The 24,336-nt window shown below is 30.9% G+C and overlaps 1 protein-coding gene across 1 annotated transcript in view; it reads left to right on the plus strand.

The window, feature by feature from the left end:
• The first annotated feature begins 801 nt into the window (after positions 1 to 801).
• LOC143190767 (U-scoloptoxin(05)-Sm1a) overlaps positions 802 to 24,336 on the plus strand; it is a 194,524-nt gene continuing 170,989 nt past the window's right edge. Inside the window, exons 1-2 of the mRNA XM_076395325.1 lie at positions 802 to 1,076; positions 9,939 to 9,996. Of these exons, the coding sequence (XP_076251440.1) occupies positions 894 to 1,076; positions 9,939 to 9,996 (241 nt within the window). The 5' untranslated portion in view covers positions 802 to 893. The remainder of the gene's footprint in view (positions 1,077 to 9,938; positions 9,997 to 24,336) is intronic.

Consider the following 24,336-nt stretch of genomic DNA (forward strand, 5'->3'; position numbering starts at 1 on the left):
CGCATTAACTATTCATTCTTAATTCTAAATATTCATACTTCGAATTTGGTGGTGTTAGAGCATTATCCCACGCGGTTAAAGGGATAGAACGGACTGTTGCGATAATCGCGGGTTCGAATCTGCTGGGGCATGTATGGTGCTTTATGTTTGTGGTTGTAATTGTAAATGTTTTTATAAGTAACAGTGGAAAATCCGACAAGGAATACTTACTCCAGTAGCTAGGATGGTCTCTAAGTTGGCACATGCAAGTCGGCAGGCTTAGTTCTGCGGACTGTGGTTCGAATGCCACGTTAAACCGTAGGTCCAGCCAGATAAACCCTCGTTGGTAAAAAAGATACCTAAAAAGTAAAAAAAAAATAGTTATGGACTGTTTTATTTAAAGTTTTTAAGTTATGATAAAACATTAATATTATAACATTTTTATAATATAATATAAGTATTTAAACTTATATTAATAACAAAACAACGATAGTGTTTTTTTATTTAATTTAAATCAAATATTACATTTATGGCATTTTCATCATTTCTCACTAAAAAACGTAGGCAAGTATCGAAACCTATAGTAAATATGCAAAGTTTACATTTTGAATAAAATAACTTTTGTTCAAGATAAGACCTCCCCTTTCGAATACAGTTACCAGTCCGCTAGAGCGATAAAAACCCCAAAAGATCGCGTTTTTGCAAAAAAAAACTCTCTCCCCTTCGCCGCCCTCTCGATTGGGGTCGCGTCGCCAGCGCCAACTTCGCCCAATCAGGCGGTCCTAAAGCCGCTTTCGAAAATTTGCGAAGTTTTCGTGCAGTCGCTCTTCGAGTGGCGCATCGTACGGACTGAAGCAGCTGCGGCCGCGACTAGTGCGCGAAACTGCGATAACTTCGTCGACGAAACAACGAAGATGCACCAACCGGGCTGGATTTGGTGCGTGACCCTTGCGGCTTTGGTCGGTACCACCGCTATGGCCCTGCAGTGCTTCCACTGTGGGCAGTACAACGAGGGGGTGGGGTCCATCACGCCCTGTATAAATGACACTTACATGAAGCTTAAAGATTGTCCTCCTCGAGAAATCAATTATTGTATCGTAAGTATCGGTAGCTCATGACAAAGACATTTTATTTAAACATATACGTACAATAATTTTTTTTCTGAAAAATTTATTTATTTTTATTTATTATTATTTTTTATTTTGTATTAAAATTAACCACCGCCTATATTTATTTAAATGAAGTAGGAATATGTTACAATCTAAACAAAAATATTCTCTTTCATTATATATTATATGTGTTTTAATAATACTAATTATGCTAATAGAAGGTATTTAAAAGTTTATTGGAGTTTTCCCATTACATTAAAACATTCGTAAAGTTATTAATATTACATTTATTTTAATAATATTTGTATAGAAAAATACGAATGAATTTTTGCTAATTTAAAATTTTAAATTTTTTTTAGATACAGCCTTTTCATTAAAACATTTCGAAATAAAATTTTATTTGTATACTTTTTCGTGTGAAATAAAATAATAGAAAAACTTTTTAAATTTTAGTATCAGCTTGTTTGTGGCCGAAAAGATTTTAACCTTTCTTAATACTATAATAGATTTTTTTTCCTAGAACTAATAAAAGTTCTGAAAATAAAAGTTAAATAAAAAAAACTTTTAAATATTGTTTAATAAGTTTTTTTATTACAATAAACTTAAGTTTCCTGTAGTAAAATATGTGTAAAGTAAATTAAAGTGTAACAAAAGTTGTAAAAGAAGCGAAATACATTTTATTTCTTAATATAATATTTTTTTTATTTTGCTAGATTTAACTTGAGGTTTGGTTTGGTTCATTTGTATTCTATTTTAAAATTGGGAGTACTCCAAATGAGGTGTTTGGTACTCCAATGATGTCTTGATGGTAATAGAAATAGGAAACTATTTCTAGGTATTAAATATTGCAAATATGATTAAGCTGATGATAAATCTTTGCCCATGGAAATGGCATAGATATGTATGTATGCATTGTTTTGGTGGAAGATCATTTTATCTATGGCAAATATATATATATATATATATATATATATATATATATATATATGTATGTATATCTACATATATTTATATATATATATATATATATATATATATATATATATATATATATATATAAATATATGTAGATATACATATATATGTATATATATATATATATATATATATATATATATATATATATATATATATATATATATATTACTATAATCTGAGTTTATTAAAGTACTTTTTTAAATTGGATTTTATAAAGCAAACTGATCATGCAGATATGCGAATAAACAATTTCGAGTAATAACAACATAATAATAACGACTTTAAAATATCTCATTATGATAAAAAATATTTTTATAAACCTTAAAAAAGTTTTTATAAAAACAATTTTAAGCAACCAAAATACTCAGAGGATTTTAATACATTTTGTGCTGCTGTTTATTTCAATTTTTTCTGTTATATAAAAATAGCTCTAAAATGATTTAGGCCATGATTTATATTTTATAGCTAAATATTTTTTATATGGCAAAATATAATGCGTTTTATTTTTCTTGGTTTAATAACATTTAGATGTCAGCTGGAAAATATAAACATGAATTTTATAATATTTTTTATAAAGTATTTTAGATTCGGCGTAAAATTATTTTCAATTATATTATAATTTAAAATTAGTTTTTATGTGTATTTTTGTTATAAGTGAAATATAAAATGGGGAATATTAAATTTCAGTAATAGATTAGAAAGTTTTTATCTTATTTAAAGTTCCATATTAGCTTTAGTTTTGAAACTAATAACATTTTTAAAACATCTTGAAAATCTTATCGTTTAAAAAAATAAGTTACTTTAAAAAGGCTTTCAAATATACTCTGATCATTTTTAATATTAATAAGATTAACTTGCTGTATTCAGTTACGTGTAAAGTAATCGAGGGTATGTAATAATTTCCAAAATCTACAAAATCTAATTTTTAATACATATCATCATTTTTTATTTCGAAACAATTAGTTTGCCTATGTTTATATAAATGAAGTAGAAATATGTTATAATGCAAACAACCAAATTTCCGTTGAGAATATTTATTTTAATTGTTTATGCCAGTATGAGATTTTTATAAAACTTTTCTATAATTTATATTTTATATTATATTAGCATATAGCATTATGCTATTATCACCTGTCTTCCTGTTAGTAGTTGGATTTATTTTTTATATATTTTAGATATGAAAATAGTAAATAATTTCTGGTAATTGAATTGGTTATCCTCTGCAATATCAAATTCACGGATAAATATCAGAAGATCTAATAAGGATTACAGAACTCTAGGGATTCTCCTGAAATTTTTAATTTGTGAAGTTATTATAACTTCTAATACATTTTTATTGAATTGGTAATGTAGATAAATTTATTGATCAGATATATATCCTTGGTAACAAATGATATCTTTATTACACATATCTTTACAGCTAAACATTTTTTCAAACAAATTTCTAAATATCTTGTAAAAAAGGGGATTGAAGATTCTTGTTATACTCGAATTTTTTTTATCTATGTTAAGATGATACAATTGTTATATACACTTTCTGAAAAAGCGGACACATAAATTGTTCTCTCTACAAAAAATGTAAAATATAATTTTACGTGATTACCTGTTCTTTGTAGTTTTTATCCAAACTTGCCATAACTCTTTTATAGTTCCATCTTCGATCGTAATTACTATCCGATTTTTTATCGGTTCAAATGTAAAATTTATGTATTCGTCTTTCAAATGTTGTCTTGTGGCACAACGTTTCCATATTCTGATTTTAAAAATTAGGTGTTCATAGTTGATTTACGTGCGGACGGACGTACACCAGAAACGATGAATAATCTACCGTATAACAATATTTGTTTATATAGTTTTGAGTCACCGATATGGCGGCTACCTGATAAACCGGTTGCTTGAGCCGGCTTGGTGGTGCAGTGGTAAAGGCGATGGGACGGTCCTCCTTCTGTTGCGATAGCTGCGGGTTCGAATTTTGCTGAGGCATGGTCGTAAATTTATGTTTGTAATTGTTTAATATTTGTGATTGTTCTAGGCAAGAGTGTAAAATCCGACAAGGAAAATGATCTCAGATCGCCAGTCGGTAGGCTTAATGCCGAGGACCGTGGTCCGGAGCCCACGTTAAACTTTAGGCCCAGTCTAGATAAACCCATATTTGGTAAAATGAGACTTAAAAAAAATAACTAATATATATATATATATATATATATATATATATATATAAAACCGGTTGCTTGATTTAGGTGTATTTTGCTTTATTGCAACTTATTTATTTGTAGCGCATATTGCAACAAAATTTACGCCTAAAAATTCTTCCTCCATATAAGCTTTAACCTTGTCAAATTTTGAATGCTCCAAGTTCCGATGGTTTCTTCAAAAAAGAGGCAAATTTGTTGCTAAGCCGTTTAGTATATAGATGCCTTGCTGTTATACCTTTCAACAATAATTATTTGCACAGGTTCCTTTTGAATATTGACTGGCCAGAAGCTACGACTTCATGCTATTTAATTATTTTTATGGTGATATGTTAAGCTTTTTCAAACGAACCATAAACAATTTATGCTTATAAGAAAAATTTCCAAAAAATTAGCCGTGAATTAGAGCTACAAGCAGTTGACAATATTCTGTAAGATATATTTATAAAGATAATAGGCATGGATGAATTAACTGAAATTATGATTTTTCACATATAACAAAGGTATTAAATAAAACAGTAATGATATAAACAAATTTTGTAATATAACAAATCATATTAATATTAACTATTATATGTTTAGTGAAATTAACATTGATATTACTTTATTAATTTTGTTATAACAACAAAGATACATCCAATTTACTTTATATATTGAATGATTGTACCAAATTATCTGCTGTTTCAAAAAAAGGGGAACAAAGTGTGAAGCAAAATCTGCTCGATGAAATATTAGTATGCGGAGCTGTATGCTACTAAATGACACTGTTAGTTGAGCAAGAATGGTACTTGGACGGAAAGAAATAGACCGGTCAAAATGTTTAAAAAATACCGGTCGCGTATTTCGACAACACAGCAATTTTTTCGAGGTGCTAGGGTGAATGGTAAGCGTCGTGATAATTGAGTTTCCCCGAGGAGGCGATCCCAAAAAGAATTTTTTTATGTTGTCGTTCGATAATATTATGTAAAATATTGATAAGGGTTAGGCTTTCTTTATGAATTTTAACCTTGATTGAAGTTTATATCAATTTATATGGCATGAAGCAAACCAGCTAAGTTAATGTCAATTATTTGATTAAATAATATTAAAGTTATGGATCCAGCCATGGATCGATTTACACGATTCTTGTTCATTTCTCAACAATATGATAGCCAAGCTATGCTGCATCGATCTGAATATGTGGAGGAACTATATCTGGTGAATACTGTGGGTGGGTTAGGACTTCCCATTTAAGCTACAACAGTGTATTCTTCATAACTCTTGCAACGTGTGGATGAGCTTTGTCACGAGAATGACTTTTCGTTTTTATTAGTCCTTTTTGCACCAATACGTCATTAAATTTCTTTAGTTGTCATCCGCATCTATAATGACAGCTTCTTCATTGGACTTTAGCAGCTTGCAATACATTACAACTTGTTCATCCCATCAATACATATAAGCTTTATGAGAATGAATATTTCGCTTTAGTAAGTTGTGAATTATTCTCCTAGACTACACCATGATTTTTTATCTTTTTTAATCCACTTTTCATCTTCAGTTATAATACACCACAGATATTCTTTTTCGCCATATTTTGGATATTTCCCAACTAAAAACGGTTGATTAGCCAACTGTTAAGCTGTTTAAAAGTTTTTTGAGAGTTTGAGCTGGATTTTCGCACAATAAATCTTGCCAATCATTGTCCCTGTATTCTTTTGGTCCTTAAGGCCATTATCATTGACATCAAAATTACTTCCTTTAAATCGCTGAAATCAAAACCTACAATTGGGATATGAATGAGTAGCAATACCATAAGTTTCTTATTGTGTTTTATAAACTTCTGTTACAAAATTAATGAATGTCAAAAATGCAACTAGGACTACAATAATACTAAATGGAAAACTTATTTTATGTAGAAAAATTTCAAAGTCATCAATTTAGCCAATATCCTTATCCCCTAACTTGATAAGTTGTGATTAATAAATTTTACGAACTTGTAGTGCAGAAATCTTAGTGGTTAAATCAGGAAAATGGAATAAGAACTCTGATCTGGAATAAAGCCATTAAGTATTTGCTCTATTCCTTATTAGTTTAAGTTATAATAACCAACAAAAGACAATATATGTATTTATGATAATTTATAATCATAATTGTTTGTTTGTCACCAGCAAATACGGATCTATTTTTAAATATAAAAGTAAATATCAGTACACTAGAAATAAAATTATATATATAGTTAAGTCTATATTGGTAATTGTTATTAGTGATTATCATGTACTGTTAATATATTAACAAATATAAATATTAATTCCTGAAATATTTATACGGTTATATGAACTCCATTCCGGATATGTTTAGATACATTGGAAAAGTATAAAATTTTAAGGCAAAATGAAGACAAATAGTTGCGAAGTTAGTTGGGCACCTGCGAAAACTGGTTATAATTTGAAATTGTGACTATTTTTGTGGTTTTGAGTGATTTCGTCATTTTGCGAATATAAAACAGTACGATGTCGATATAATAGAAACGGGGACAGACAAAATGTGTATATATAAAATAATAAATTAAAATAAATAACACAAATAGGGAGGATTAAAAGATAAATGAAGTAAATACATTTTAAAAATGGACACACATACAAGTCACTAAATACAACCATGACCAAGTAGATAATCCGTCCATACAGCATACACTACCACTCCTACCGAAGAGGTAATAGTTATTTGATCACTTATCTCAGCATAGGCTAGGCTCTATGAACATAATCGATTTCTCATAGAAATCTAAGTTGTCTGTCTGTATTTTCTTCTCTTATGGAATTCCTAGAGTTTTGCGGCCCACACATGGCTCCAATCTGGGTGAGTCGTGGACAGGCATTCCGTATGTGGTTGACTAAAGGACAATGTGACAAAACTCACAATGAGCAGGCGGGCTCGAAGTCATTAAGTGATCGTGCGAGAAATGACAGTGACCCAATTTCAGTCGATTCAGAGCTAAGGCATGGTGATGAAGGGAAGGAACGTGAAGAGAGGAGAAAAATTTAGTTTTAATTTCAAAGAGCTTGTTATGGTTGGCCTGCATGAATATGAAATGACTGCAATAAGGTTAATGTGGATACAACCATTTGTGATGGGGTGGGGGGAGGAAGCTGCCGATTTAGCTGTACTATCTGAGCGCTTATTTCCCGGTATACCAAAGTAAGAAGGGATCGACACCAAAGTTACCTTGTAGCCGTTCAAATAGAGGGTTCGGATTTCTATTCCAGGAAACTTCGAGATAATTTCAGGAATCATTAAGGAAAAGCTATTCTTTGAAATATTCTGTTGCAATGTAGGATAAGGCTTCGAGTATCGAAAAGAGTTGAGCGGTCAATATTGAACCCTGTTCAGGGATAGACCACTGTGTACCACGTTTCATATAATCTACCATATGACTTATTTTATTAAATTTCTTTATTAAAATAGTAGTGTGTTTCATAATATTTGTATTGTCATGTAGAAGAAGAGAAACAGAAAAAGGAAAACGAAAAGAGAAGAAAAAAGCGGGCGGGGATAAAATAAATAAATTATAAGAAAATATAAGAAAAAACAAAAATAGAGGAGGAAAAATTGAGAAGCTGTACAGTACAGTAATTTTCATAGTATCCAAAATTCTTTATTAATATTTACTTTTTTTATTTCTTTTTAAAAACCGTATTTAAGAACCAAACGAAATTCAATTCTACCGGACTAACTCTAAACAAGCGAGCGTCAGTCCTCCTCAATCAACTCGGCGATATTTAAAGACGGTCGTTATCCTTGCGGGAACGTGGGAAGCATCCAGGAAGAGGCGAATGGGCCCGGCTTACAGACGGACTGTCTCAATTAAGAGAAATGCCGTTTTGATCTGGCCCGCGCTCTCGGTCGCGGATTCGAACGCGCCCGTGCAATTTAACATTTTCCGTCGTGGGCTCTACGTCTGTCATCATTCAACTAATTCGCCTTTTGGATGGAAATTTAAGAAAAGCGATATATTTGAAGCTGCGTATTAATAAATACGTAGTTTTCAAATTCTATTTATTCATTCGGTTCAAATGGTCGACAATTTTTTTTCGATATCAATTATTAGAAGCATTACGAGATAAATCGATATGTTAAAATGTTGTGTTTATGTATGTTTTATATACAAAATTAAAAAGAAAACAAAATATTGAATTTTATTTATTAGAATGATTTCTTATGAAAAAGTGCCATTTTCTATAATGGCACTTTTTATAATAAATAAATTATAAGACGTAAAGGAGTTATTTATATTTCCAAATTTAATTCGTCACCCTTAAAGCATTTTTTAAGCATTTACTGCATTTTTATTAATGGGTTTTCCAATCTTCGGAGTGATTATTTGATTTGATTTTCTTCTATACAGTCATAATCTTTTCTATAGATCTCAAAAGGTGCATTATTTCAAGAAATTTTCGTTAATGAAAACATCCTAAAGTACTTAATTTCTTATACTAGGGAATAACTTAATAAAATAATATGTTAATATTACTAAAACATGTTTTAGCAATTCAATATAAGATAATTAGAAATATATTTGAGTTCTCTTTAACAGTTAAAACATTACTGGAAATTACCACAAATAATACAAAATCGTAAATAACACTGTTTAAAATTTGATAAAATCATTTAAAAATATCTTAACTCACTCACTTTTCGTGTTACTATCGTTTCATATGCAAATCATAAGAACTGTATTATGATTTAAAATTGCTTTGCCGGCATGTTGCGGTACATATCTGCTTTTAAACTAGCCGTTTAATTTTTCTTTCTCATGATACTTTTGTTTAAAGTAGATGTCCAATTTCGCGGTTTTATATATTTTTGTTAACCATTGTTTCCTTCTCAAATATCACCGTTCTTAAAGCATTAAAACTATTTGACAAGACTTTTAGACATGGTTTTTAGCTCGATCGGCATTATTATATATATTGGATGATATTCTATCAGCCCAAGATGCGAATTTCTGCATGTTGGATCAGACGATTAAGGGGGTATTCTAGTCTAGAAATTTGAAAAAATAATTTTTGTTACAATTTCAAGGCTTAACCCTCTAATAACATGTCCTAAGGCCGGCTTGGTCAGTGCAGTGGTAAAGGCGAAATAATAGTCCTACTGCTGTTAGTTGCTAGTCGCGGGTTCGAGTACTGCTGGGTTCGTAAGTTTATGTTTGTGGTTGTTTAACATTTGTGATTGTTCTTATGCAACAGTGCAAAATCCGACAAGGGAAATGATGGCAGTAACTGAGAATCATCAAAACGTTTTTGTTTTTGGTCAATAGTGAGCTGAAAAATGCTCATAAATGCTCATGCAATATAAAACTAACATGTTCTTTACTTTATGTTAATTTTTCTTTATGTTATGATATCTCTACGATGTTAGCTAACTTTATTAACTTAACTATTTTTCGACGGTATTATCAAGAAGAAGTGTAACATTAAAACACAAAATTGTTTTTGATCAATTGTTCTGAAAATAACAAAAGTAATGTCACTCTTCCAATTAGCAGCATTCTTTTAACGGATAGTAAAAACTGAAAATCTATGATTTATGTGTTAGGCCCGGGATTTTCAGCTTATATGTTATGTTAAATCGTGAGCTAGAATAATGAATATTTTAGATATATGAAGTTGATTAAAATGTCTGTTTTTGTTTATTCCAGAAATATATCAGCGAAGGCACAATAGTAAGAGACTGCGTACCCAGGTGTACAGAAAAAGGTAAGTCGTCAACGTAGACAATAAATTACCCGTAAATTGTCGGGGATGCTGACAGAGATCCGGGGCGGATGAGGCGCTAAAGACGCATCTCCTATTTTAATTCGAGAGATAACGAGTCGGCAGGACGATTTTCAAACCGGACGGGATGATTTATGGAACGCTCGCAGGATCGCCGCATCGGCAACGTCATACGGACTCCAATGATTGGAATTAAACATCGAACCGCTTTTAATGATGGGCAGACTCGCGGCCGCGACAAAACGCTCTTCGGGTTTCATTGTTACGGCTTTTTTCGCCCCTAACGGGAAAAATGTGACAAAAAAAGTGCCAAACAATGGTCCGTAATGAAGCATTTTAATCAATACGATTAAAGGGATTAGGAATTAGGGCTTCTTTGTCTACCATTGCGGTTCCACGAACAGACGCAAATTGTAATTAATTTCTTTTTTCCTCAACGTGTAAGAAACCGAGATTTTATTATCACTTTCACAATAACAAGTCGTTATTGTCGTATTTAGAGGGAAATATTTTTAATAATTTTCAATTTTAATTATGTATATATATATATATATATATATATATATTATATATGTATATATATATATATATATATATATATATATATATATATATACATAACGTTGCCTTGGCGCTTTGCTTATATATATATATATATATGTGTATATATATATATATATATATATATATATATATATATATATATATTATATATGTATATATATATATATATATATATATACATATACATATATATATATATATGTGTATATATATATATATATATATATATATATATATATATATATATATATATATATATATATATATATATATATATATATATAGAAATATAGAAATGGGAATATGGGTATAAAATGGAATAGGTGATTATGGTGTGTTGAGTAGGATTTTACCTTTATATGATAATATAAATCTCTCAAATTACTTTATAATTCATTAATCATATTTACATTTTACTTATTTACAGGTTAAATTACTTATTCCAATACATTACGCTTTTCCCCCTTTTTTGTCATTTCGAGATCAGTATCATCATCAACATTGCCGATTTCTGCAACTTGCTTATAAAAGTCAAACTTTAGTATTATTTAATTATTCTTATGTCGAACTAGAATTGGATTGAATAAAACAAAATTATGGAAATTGAATTTTGATAAAAAATTCGAAAACTTGTAACAATATTTACGAAAAGTTGCTTCATTGGAAAACTAGTGGTGTTCAATATTGTCATATTCATTATTAAACAGAATTTGACAGCTTTGAACTTTTACCAACATAGCTACTAATGTTTTGTGAAGCTTTAGTTGACTCTGTTGTAAAGCAACGATGTTAATTATTTTAGAACAGTTTCTCTTTAAATTTTATTGTTATGGGCTACTTTCCGTGCACTATATCTTCAATTTTGTCTATATCTGAATTTTTTTCTAAAACAATTTTATAAATAATTATTATAAACCTAAAAGGTCTGTAGCTTTAAGTATGCCATATTTTTTTAACATAACAAATGTGTGGCCACACGTTGTTATATTACAAAATAATATTTTTATTTCAATGTTCACTCAAGTTCGTAAGTCTTGAAACCACTTACGACAAGTATTTTTACATAGTTTGGTCAGCCCTATAACGTTTTTGGATCAACATTCCATGAACTTCAGCATCAAAATTATTCTCGGAGCAGAAATATCTTAAAAAGTAGCTTAGTTCTCAAATATAATATAGTAGCTAAAACAAATCGACTAATGTTTAATTTAAAATCAGGTATAGTTCGACAACTTTATAACCCCTAGAGTCATCTTTAGAAAGCTAGTACAGTTATTAGTATAATACTTGGCTATAATTATATTTTTCAATTTTTCAATCGACGTTCGAAGTTGTTGTTATAAACTACAGATTTCATTTAAAATCACACATAAAGTATATTTCGGCCTTACTTTCTTATTACATATATTACATACAGCTAATACAGAAATTGATATTATGTAAATGAGTATTAAATAACGATTTCGTTCAAATTCACACACTAAGTTTTCTTGGCCAAGCTGATTAAGAAAAAGTTTGCGAAACCGAATTATCTTTTATAGTTTCTGAGTTATAGGCCATAAAATATTTACCCTTTTCAATCGTATGTTGCGATTCTCATATTCTGGCCAAATCTGAAGTTGTTGTGAACTGAGGATTTCGTTAAAATTCACATACTGGGTATTTTTGGAATGCTGGTTATGAAAATATTCCCGTAATGAATTATCTCCTATAGTTTCTGAATTATAGGCCATCGAATATTTACATTTCTCAATCGTCGTTTACAATATTCTTATTCCGTCCAAAACCGAAATTGATTAATGTATGTAAATGTGTATTATTTAATATAAGAATTTCGTTCAAACTCACATAAGTTTTCTTGGCCATGTTGCTAAAGAAAAGTTTTGCGAAACTGAATTATCTTTTATAATTTGTGAGTTATAGGTTATTAAATATTTATATTTTTCAATCGTTGACTGCCATGTTCCGGCCAAATCTGAATTAATTGAATTATCTCAATCGTCGGTTGGGACTGTCTTATCCCGGCCAAAACTGAAATTGTTGTTATGAACTAGGGATTTCGTTTAAATTCACACTAATAACTCTTTGGCAAGCTGATTATGAAAGCGTACGCGAAGTTGAATTACCTCTTATAGTTTCTGAGTTGTGGACCATTAAATATTTACATTTTTCAATCGTCGTTTGCGACTTTCTTATTTCGGCCAAAACTGAAATTGTTATGAATGAGGAATTTGAAGGAATGAAATGAAGATGACGAAGATTTGTAATTGAACTATATATTATAGTCTCCGAGTTATAGGCTATGGAATATTTACATTTCTCAACAGTTTGAGAAACCATTGTTACTAAAGCGAAAGCCAAAATTGACGCTCTGAATTATGGATTTCCTTCAAATTCATACAGTAAGTGAATTTTCTCTTAGGCCAAAGCTGAAATTGTTGCCTGAACAAATAATTATTCCTTACTATAAGGTATTACTATAATTATCTTCTCGTGCAGATTATAACTATTACTACAATTACCATCTTTTATCTTTGGTTTATTTTTCATCTACAACAGTATCATAAATTGAACATTTCTATGATTTATATGATTACCGTAACTAATAAAAATATCGTTTTCACAGATTTGTTTGACAAATAAACTATAATTTCTTAAAACATAATTGTATTCCACTTGAGTAGAAAAAAAATTGCATTGTGCGAATATAAATGTCCAGCTAAACCATAGATTCATCCTTCCAAATCACGATTTTTAACCGACATATAGGCTTATCTGTCCCACGTATCTGACGTAATCCATTCTTTGGCCTAATTCCGAAGCCTTTCCAAATCTCTAGCCAATCTCTGTAATGAGAAAAATGCGTGTCAATAACAAGACATCAATAGGAAACGGTGGTAATGTGATGGTGTCTTATTTCAGAAGATTTCCAATAAAGATTCCGGAGAAATATAAATCTGTATATTGATCACATAAAACGAAGTGACTTAAAAGTTATTGAAAAGTGACATATAACAATATTGATTTCTTAAAAATATTCGTAGTTATCTTGTATTTTTTTAAAATATGTAAAACATTTATAGATAGATAAGATTTAAATAAGCTTTAAAGATAATATTATATTTTTATTTGAGTTTAAAGAAAGTACAGTAAAATAATATAATCGGGAACTGTTGAAAATTTACTGATTCGATACAGTTAACAAAAACGCCCTTGGTTAACCGGAAAATGTTCAAAGATGAAGAATCGAAATTTCAAGGCGTTTCTTTGGTCCTTACTTTAGGCCAGAAGAAAAAAAACGGCGGCTGTAAAATCAGAACTGTGACATAATTATTTATTAACAATATCAATTATATATTGTCAAATCTGTAAAAATCCGCATGAACTTACTTGATGACCGCTTAAAATTAGTTTAAAGTTTTTATATTAGACATTTATTTAACATGATTTTATCTTAAACTAGATATTAAATTTAGTACAGTCAAATATAGTTTTACCAACCAACTTTTCTTAATTCAATAAAATATTTTAAAAGGTTAAGTAATTAAATCATAGTTATCTTTAAATTTATATTATTTTCAAATATCTCTGTGGTATTATATGGAATAGTCCGCCTTTTGTGGTTAAAACCAAACATTGCGCCTTTTGTTTACCAGATACGGTATATAATTTGACTGAACTTCATTAGATTTTCCGCATATGAAATTTAAATGCTCCCAAATATATGAGTAAAAATATTTGTCAACGATTTCCCTTACATTCTAATTTGCAGATCATAGTAGGCCATATATTTTAACCCTTAGTTGCTTGCAATTTTATTATTTTTTCACTTCAAAAAGGTGTAAATTAAGAAAATTGGTACAAGTGCATATTAAGCACAATTTTATCCAAAATTTTCCATCATTCTCACAACTGTTTTCCATTTTTGTAGCAACATGGCAATTGTGTGTTAAAAGTACCGATATTGGGTTGACAGCGATTCAATAACACAAGTATGTACGGTTTTGGACCTGAGCAATCAAAAGCTGTTTATAAGATAAAGAGGGGGGTTGATATTAAATCAGCAGCCGATTATTTAGATTTACTTTTATTATTTTACTACCTTTGATCATTTACAGCTATTTACTGATTTTAAATGTATAAATCAGATATGAACAAAAGTTTTAGTGGGCCCTTTATACTGTTTGGCATTTGTTTTACGCATTAGAGAAATAGTAATCATTCATCATGTCTTCGTTCTAAAATCCTTGATATCACATTTCGATTTTCTTTATATCTTGGTGTAGGCGCTCCTCCCGTGCAAAAAATCATGGGGAAAAAATGAAATAATCAAGTTCGAGCGCCAAACAAATTGTCGATTGCGTGTTTGTAATCCGGTGATTATGTTTCACTAAAAGTTTTGAACAACACTTTGTAATTAGAGATTTTTATTCGATTCATTTATTTTCAGTCGATTTAAAGTGTTACTACTAATTTATCAGGAGTTAATAATTTTGCAAACTTTGCGTTTGCAAAATTGTTTTCAAAAACCAAGTCTGATAAATATTTTTTCTTTGATTCTTCCACAACGGAATCGCTTTCTTGCTTTTGGAATTCTTAAGGCTTTTTTACTCTCGTAATTGGACAAATTCGCAATAGATCACTGTCTATATCTATGCTAGTATTTTTTTATACTGTGTTATTTCTTTACAATTATACCGATGACATTCATTGAGCAAAAGTAGCAATAATCTTCAGGGTTTTTCTTTTCTCTCCATAATGTTGCACAAAAATAGGAAAGTATACATTTTCACCAAGTGACCCCTTGTACAGCTTTGTTCGATAAATACTGCAAGTAGGCATCTTTGAGTATATTTCTTATGACTTTTCCACATTTACCGAGTACATAATATTCACAAATGTAACATAAACTACACTACTTCAAATTTACTTTGCAACGTTGTTTCTGCATTTTCACAGGAGCCGGAGCACAATCACAGCATATAAACAAGTTCTAAATGATGTTTAATACAACGTCGTCAGCTGACAGCTGTTATAAGAGTGTAATGCTGCCACAATGCGCTAACTCGAAAACTAGAACTAATCTTGATACACGGATTGAAGACCTGAGTTCGGGGCATCAAATAATGTTAATAATCTATTTATTTTTGTCTTTCTTCAACTTCTTTCATTAAATCTTTCCCAGAACATGTAAACATTTGGAAATATTTAATATACCAACAGCTGTATTTTTCGGTCTTTGACATCAAATCTCTATATTGAAAATATATTGAAAATCTGAATATTGAAAACAATTATATTGTTTGAATAAATATTAAAAAAAACAAAATGAACAATTAAGTTTTTTAACAGATGTTTGTTTTGATATTTGGTATTTTCATCAATGGATAACGCTCATCACCTAATATAATAATAAAATTTATTACCTAATTCGCATACCTTATAATATTTAATCGGACCTTAAAATATCAGAGTTGTCATTATTTTTAAATGCTGTCTAGTGCTGTCGAAGCTGCTCATGTATCATAAGTATATTAAATGAGTTCAAATATGAAGACAATTTCGTAAGCTTGCTACTGTATATGCCAAAATTAATTTTATTATTATTTATATATTATTATATGATATTTAAAACGAAAACGCCCGTGTAAAAGTGTGAAGGTAAAGAAACATAGGACCACCCGCCCTATTACCATGTTAATTAAAATTAATATTTTAGGACGAACTTTGTATTAATTTAGTAACGATATTATTCTTTGTTTAATTCGGGATGTGACCTACCCGTCCGCTTCTATTTAAAGTTAATAAAACCCTACGGTTTTACAAGTAGCACAAAATAAATTACGATCTACTCTAACGACATGTGTACGTACAAAACCTTTTAATGTATCTCGTGTTCAGCCCCAGTGTTTGATATTCGTTGGAGCGTCTGGGTATACCCACAGGCTCTCGATATGAATTTCTTATGGAACAAAAGGTCTCGGGGTATAACGTCCATCGAAGAAGGATATTTTACGAGTCTGTCGAGAGGGATGAAGCTCTCGAGGAATTAGAAGTAATGTAATTGAGAGATATGATACCATAAATGTGCCGTTTTTTCTGCAATACTGTGGTATCGATTGATCTAATAAGGAAGCAAATGGAAGTTTAATAATATAACTTTTTTTTCTGGCAATGTTAGTAATTAGAAACTTATATTGTTCTTATATTCTGTAGTTTCTGAAAAAGAAGTTCATATAATTATAATTGTAAAATTAGAATTAAAGTTAATAAGGAAATAAGAAATAACGTTAATTTAATACAACATATTTATTATCTTTTCATCAGCGTTTGTGGACAGAATTGTTAGTTCTTACTTACAAAATACTAAATAAGATTCAAATTATAACTTAACTCTATCTAGTAGGTATTCAGATTGAGAATTTAGAAATTTATTTTTGGTTATTTTTAATTCTAAGTTCTGATTTTACTTTCTGATAATCCTAAAAATGTGATCCCTTACCATGCAACTTGATGAATTCATTAAATGATATATTTTAAAATAAAGTGATTGATTGATTATTTTAGTGACTAACTAACTGAGTTTTTACTATGACTTGATACGACGAAATATTTTTATTTTCTGATAATTACTAATACAATATTGTGATGCTGATTCTTAATTGTGGCTACTCTAGGCTGTCTCAATAATATACGAATATTACTGTAAAACATATTTACTAATACCCCATTTTATCGTTTGTGTAGTAGATGGAGTACACAAACATATTCGATATTTTTGGCTTGACTGCTTAAGCCCAATTCACCAAAGTTACCAAAGTAACGATAATTGTTTGAGACAAATATGTTACGTTTCCACAGTTGCTATCGCCAAATGTCTATTGACAGTATCACCATCAGCTTCCTTGGATAGCATTTATTTAACGGCTCAATGATATTATGGTCGAACACATATTCCGGGAAAGTTAATATGTTATAATGTTATTTTTAATATATTTTTTTTTCATTTCGCTTATATTCAAATTTAGCTTATATCAAAAATGATATTAATATTTTTGTGGTGCTGTTAAAATGATGTAAATTGGAAAATTGAACAAATAAGGAAAAACAAAATTAAGATTCAAAGATTTACGTTAACTTTACGTGTAAGTTTACGGTTTCGTGGCCAAGAATTATTGGAAAAACTAAATAAGCATTCAAAACAAAAAGTTATTCCCCAAAATCTGGAAGCACGTTCACATAAACGTCATCCCGAAAAAAGGAGAAAACAATTCGCTTTCAGACTACATTCCAATCAACCTGCTTAGTTGAATCTCCAAGATTACGAAGCGAAGAAAAGAAGAAAGAGCGATTCTATTCGCCCTTAACCGGTTTACTGAGCAAAACCACGTAATTCCAGACACTCAACATGGGTTCAAAGCCAAACACTCGTGCGCTCATCTGACCATTCGTTTGGCCGTACACATCAAAAAGGCACTGAGGAAAAAACAAACCCTTTGTGCAGTCTTTCTTGACATCACAAAGGTATTTGACAAAGTTTGGCAGAAAGATTTAATTTATAAAGCCTTAAAAGCAGATTTACCCATAGACCTGGTAATTCTACTGAGGTCATTCTTGTCGGAAAGATCCTTTCAAGTTAGAGTGGAAAATTGCTTTCATCAATCAAATCAATCAACTCTGTCAATCAATCGTCTCCCCCATTGCCGCTGCTCTTTTTAACTTCTACATGGCCGACATTCCAATGAGGAAGAACGTAGAAGCCGCACAATACGCGGATAACACTGCATTCTTCACCGTTTCTCATTTCTCGGATTGCGTGCAAAACAGACTCCAGAGACAACCATCCACAGCCGTTCAATGGCTAAGATGGTTCTATGGAGACTAGAAATTAGCCCCTAAAAAATCCAAGCTATAGCATTCCATCGCTAAAGAGGCCTAAGAATATACAAGCCCCAAGTAGATAATTCTCCAAACCCCTGGCGCAACAAGGCCACATATCTTGGTTTAATTTTCGATAAATGATTCACCTGGTGCCGCCACATCAGAAAAGTCATTTCAAAAGGCTACGGAATCTTCTCTACGTTGTACCCGCTACAATGTCGTAGGAGTAAATTACCACCAACTATCAAAGCTATGCTCTACAAGAGCTTAATTGGATCAGTTATCCTCTTAGTTACGCTGAGCCAACTTTAATCTCAAAGCTCCAGGTAATGTAATACAAGTTACTCCGGCAAGCTCTGTGCGCTCCATGGTTTGTCAGGAACTCCCAAATTCACAGAGAAACTGACACGCAGCTGTAATCGATTTTGGGAACCACATATTCAACAAATTCCTCCAAACTTCAGCCTTTATTCTCGGATAATCCCCTCTTAAAATCCCTCTCAGAGGGTCTCGATGTCTTGCAGCGTCCTGTTCAGTTCAAGTGGCCAAAACTCGCCCTCGGTCCCTCGTGCCCTTCCGCATACTTGCCTTTAAGGGCATTCATGAACGTCATTTGGTGTCAGCAAGGGTTTGTAAACCAACTGGGAACCAGGATAGAAAAAAACCATCGCGGTAAACCAGATCGCACTGTCAGTTTTATTGGTCCTTTTGTCCTAACTTGACTAATATATCATTCTCAACATTTTTCTTAATTCCGTTTATAAATTATAAATGAATTATATAAGAATTTTTGAATAAATTTGATTCATTCATTCAACAAATAATTTATATTCAACCTACAAATCATGAAATTCAATATTATCATAGTTCTTGAAATTCTTACATAAATATTTTTTCTAATTGTTTACAACAATAAATGACCATAGGAAAGGCTAAGAGGAAAACAAATTTTGTAGTGCAATGTACTGTATTTAGTAGACATGTGTGCAAGTATTAACTAATACATGAACATTACTAATGTAAATATTAAAAAAGTCGGATCCAATGTTTTTTCCAAGATTTTAAGTTTTGTAATCAGCAGATGTACCGGAAAGTCATTACCTATTTTTCAGGAAAAAGTATTAGCCATTGATTCTATACATCTTGCCGAATTTTCAGGTAATTTATGGATGCCATAAAAAATCTGTTTGTCCTTTGAACAAACCTATACATCGAGCCATTCATCGAGCCAATTTCATCGAAATTGGCGAAATACTGCTCTGTAAGCGCAAGTCCCATTGATGTGAAAAGTAGATAGTGGGTTGGGGCAAGGTCTGTAGAGTATGGCGGGTATGATAATATGTCCCATTCAAGTGCTTTCAATGCTTCTTCACTGGTTTTGCTTTATGAAATGGAGCTTTATTGTGCAGTAAAATCACTTTACCATGTCTTCGGGTCCATTTTAGAACTTTTTGGGTCAATGCATGAAATTGATATTTTTTTGTGGATAACGATCACCATTAACTGTTTCACACAGTTCGTAATACATAAAGCCACTCTGGTCTCACCAAACACAGTCGATCGGTCGACTTCACCATAATTTTTGCACTTAGGGTTTTCAAAATAAGTCCACGTTTCATCACCCGTCACTGTTCGATGCAGAAATCACTTCCGACCATGCCTTTGTAGCAGCATTTTACAGACGATCACAGATTTTCGATTTACCTGTTATTCAATTTATTCAAATAAATGTGGCACTCATCTTCTTATCTATTGTATTTTACCTATTGCTCGTAATTGGTCGCGAATCGCTTTTTGAGCCACATTTAACGCTTCTGCCAATTGTTTTTGAGTTTGGGTTGGGTCGGGTCTTCATCCAATAACTATTACAGTTTCGCATCGTAAACTTTTTCGATCTACCAGAACGTTCTTTGTATTGAACATCGAAATCACTACTCTTGAATTGAATACTTCGAAAACTCGCATATTTTTAAGGTTAGAGTATCCTCACCGTAAGTTTCTAGCAGCAAATGATGACTTTCAGAGGTATTTTATTTTGATTTAATATGAAAACTAATTTGTGCCGCAAATACACGTTTGTTCTAACAGAAAGCTCTAACGTCACGTGTAATTGACCAATAAAGTTTAAATTAAAAAAAATTATTAATTATTAAATTCGTTGGACAGGCAAGACTAGGCAATGTGTCAATGTCTATCCGTATCACTGTTCGAGACTGTTCTGGTATCATTCCGTGATGTTAACATTGGTAATTTATGCTGACTTAGCATCTGATTATTGCACAGGGATTGAATATTGGATTTAAATGCTAACACACACACACACACACACACACACACACACACACACACACACACACACACACATCTAGATGTTGGACGTCGTGAAACTTGACGACTCCCTCGAAACTTCCTATAAAGTTAAATTTATATTTCTCTATGATATATAGCTATGAAGCTTGATGTTAGTACAATAAAATTAAATATGTGTCAAATCATAGCATTGCCTACTTAAGCCTAGCCATATCCGTTAGGAAAACCCATATAGAAAATCACATTTCGGTACAACTGGTACAAATTACAGTTGATTTTATCTAAATCATGTCACTATTACATAAGATATTCAAATAAGTTTATTTGTATCTTATTTACTAGGTAACTAATTAATTAACTTTAGTTAGTATAATTGCTTGCTTCGTTGCTGCAATGGTGGAGGCGACAGGACGGTTCTCCTATTGTTGCGACAATCGTGGGTTGGAATCCTACTGGGGCGTGGGTACTCTATGTTTGTATTTGTAATTGTAAATGTCATTATAGGTAACAGTGGAAAATCCGACACAGAATAATCATCCCAGTCAGTCCAGTAACCAGGCTGGGTAAGATCGGATATCGTCTGGAATGGTTAATGCTGAGGACCGTGGTTTGGAGCCCATGTTAAACATTAGTTCCAGTCCAGATAAACCCTCGTTGGTAAAAAGCGGTTTTTAAGATATAAAAATATTATAATTAACTTTAATTACTATAATTAACTTTAATTAATTTAATTGAGTTTAATTAATTCAAAAATAATTTTAATTAAGTAAATGTACATTTTAAAAACTGATAATGTTTATAACCTAGTAAAAATTTAGTATTTTTATTATGATGCTAATAAAGAATTTGCTCTTTGTTATCTTCCCAAACTGAAAGTTCAAACTGGAACTTTATTAATAGTTAAAGGAAAACGATCTGGGTCTGGCCGTTTCGGCGTTATTTGCGCTTTATTCCGCTTCTTTCTAACTGCGCCTTTGACGATCTCCTTCGGCGAATTCGATAAACGTAATTGAGTTACACAACTTAAAAAAGTTATATCTGAACGATGCAGTTTTGATGATTTGTCCTGGAATAAACTTTTATCTTTACTTCTAAAGGCTGCCGAAGTCGAAGGTCCGAAAACAAATGACGAAACTTTGATAATTTATGGAGTACATATTATGGGTATTGTAAATTTTCTTGGTTTGTTTGGTACACTGCAATTCATTTAACTCGCTACTGTTGAAAAGTATGCTTTTCAAATAATTTATAGTAATTTGCCAAGTTAGTTCTACAACGTGTAAATATAAACTGATGATTAATGTTAAGTTAGTATTGAATTAATAGTATTTTCATAATACATAATGGTTTAATTAAAATTAATTTAATAAAAATTATTATTAACTCATCCTTTTTAGGTACACTCCATGAGCCTGTCGATTCATATTTCATTATCTTCATAAGACGTGAATTCCTGTCTCCTTAAGGTATGTGTCATTATTCGGAACAAGTGGTAGTCGGATTGGAAAAATCATTTTCGTATTGTCATCTTGGGAATTTATTTTGTCGTGTTTATCCAAATAAGGTTATCAATATGGCGACATTAAAAAACAATCACTAAAATTAGGTATCTAGATAATGAATTAGGATTTGAAAAATTAATTATTTTCATATTTAGGATGAGATTGATAATTTACTTGACAATAAAACAATGGAAGTTTGCAATCAGCTAATATAATGATTGAACATCAATCAGAGTAAGTCGATGGAAATTATGTCCATGAGAATAAATACAAATTACATTTATGACCTATATTACAAACCTTCCTTTTTTAATCGTTTATATCAGTACTTTCTTTTTATAAAGTTTTTTCGTGGTTTATATCATAGTGATGTTTCCTCCGCATCAACAAGCTGGGGCCTTCGTTCAGCGGAATTTAGAAATGTCTAAACTTTAATGTAGATATATTAGTATTCTTTAAAAAATGATAATTTTAAAGCTATACATCCAAAAAGCTTTATGTCATAAATGTTGTATACAATCACTGCTATTTAATAACTATTATTGTTCACAAACAAATTAGTGAATTGTGTTACTTTTAGCTTTATTTATGATTGAAGTATACAAATTTTACTAAATCTACATTATTATTAAAGAAACAAATGAACAGAACAGAAACGTTCATGTTCAGGCGCCTGTTAACAAAATAAACGGTCAAATTATGAGATGACATACATTTCCAAAGAATGTGACTTTCGAAGTTGAGAATGATAGTAATTAATATTAAAAACATACTAGGAGCGAGCTATGGTGGTTTGAAAAAGAAAAATCAACTACTTTCTCCCATAATAATATGTCCATATTATTAATCTCTTGTGTGAAATATATAAGATAGAGTATTGTGATCAGTTTCATGTTTGATTAATATTATTTTTTAGTGGCAATTATTCCATGTACGTCCCGTTTTGCAGTAGCTGATTCTTATGAACAGTGCACTGTCATAAAGTTGATTGTGATTACAAAGAAATTATTGAAATTGTAAAATCACCTTATAGGCTAGTAGTGTTTGAAAAACTCAGCTCAACAACATTTTAATCCAATATGGTATGCCATTCCGACTGATTTATTCGATTATCTTATTTCCTCAAAAGAAAAGTGTCGAAAGCAAGTTCGGTTTGTGTTGGGTACTTTCTTGTATACAGATGGATATATATTTTAGAAACTATCAAGAAATTATTTACATATAGGCCTATAAATTTGTTTTAGAATTCTTTTGTAATTTGAAGCTTTATTGTGAAAAATCGGTACAATCTATTTTATTCAAAGAATTATCCATCGATAATCGTTACTTTTTCCCATTTTTTCAGGCAATTTACGGGTTCCATCATAAAGGGACGATGTATATTTTGAAGCTATCCATGCATCAACTATTTTTTGCTTCAACAATTCAACAAATTTGTCATTGAAGCAGCTTCAAGCACAACGTGTCTAAACGTCTTTCAATGTCTCATGGCTTTAACTCATACTACACAAAATATCCAAATTTTTGAATCATTCCGATGTTCCTCAAACGATTGAAAATGGTTTCTTGTATTACTCCCAATAATTCTTTATATTCTTCTTGCGTTTTATACTGATCATCAACGAGTAATGCGTTAAAATTACTGGCTGACCAAAACGCTATTTATATTTGATGTCAAAATCATTACTTATAAGATATCTAAGCCATTATTCACATGTTGAAAGCGATAGTTGCTAGAAGCTTCACACAGCATTCGATGATCTTCAGCAGCCTTTTTTTTCAAGGACAAAAGTAAAACTTTCCACGAATGCAATTTACTTGGATGAGAGATTTTCAACGCACTGAAATAAATATTTGTTTAGATTTCGACACATATTGAAATATTGACATATATTGAAAAGTGAAATATGTCAGTTACAAATGTACTCGATGCGTTTTAATATATACTAACATCATCTTTGGTGAATCCTTTAAAATAAATGTATAGGCCCATATTTTTTTAAGAGTAACCCCTCTAAAATAGCGGCTATCAATTTATATTCATTACCATAAGGATTATGTAAAT

This window comes from Rhynchophorus ferrugineus, unplaced genomic scaffold (genome assembly GCF_030347505.1).
Source record: "Rhynchophorus ferrugineus isolate W39M unplaced genomic scaffold, kcgeb_rfMv2 rfM2, whole genome shotgun sequence".
Classification (NCBI taxonomy): domain Eukaryota; kingdom Metazoa; phylum Arthropoda; class Insecta; order Coleoptera; family Curculionidae; genus Rhynchophorus; species Rhynchophorus ferrugineus.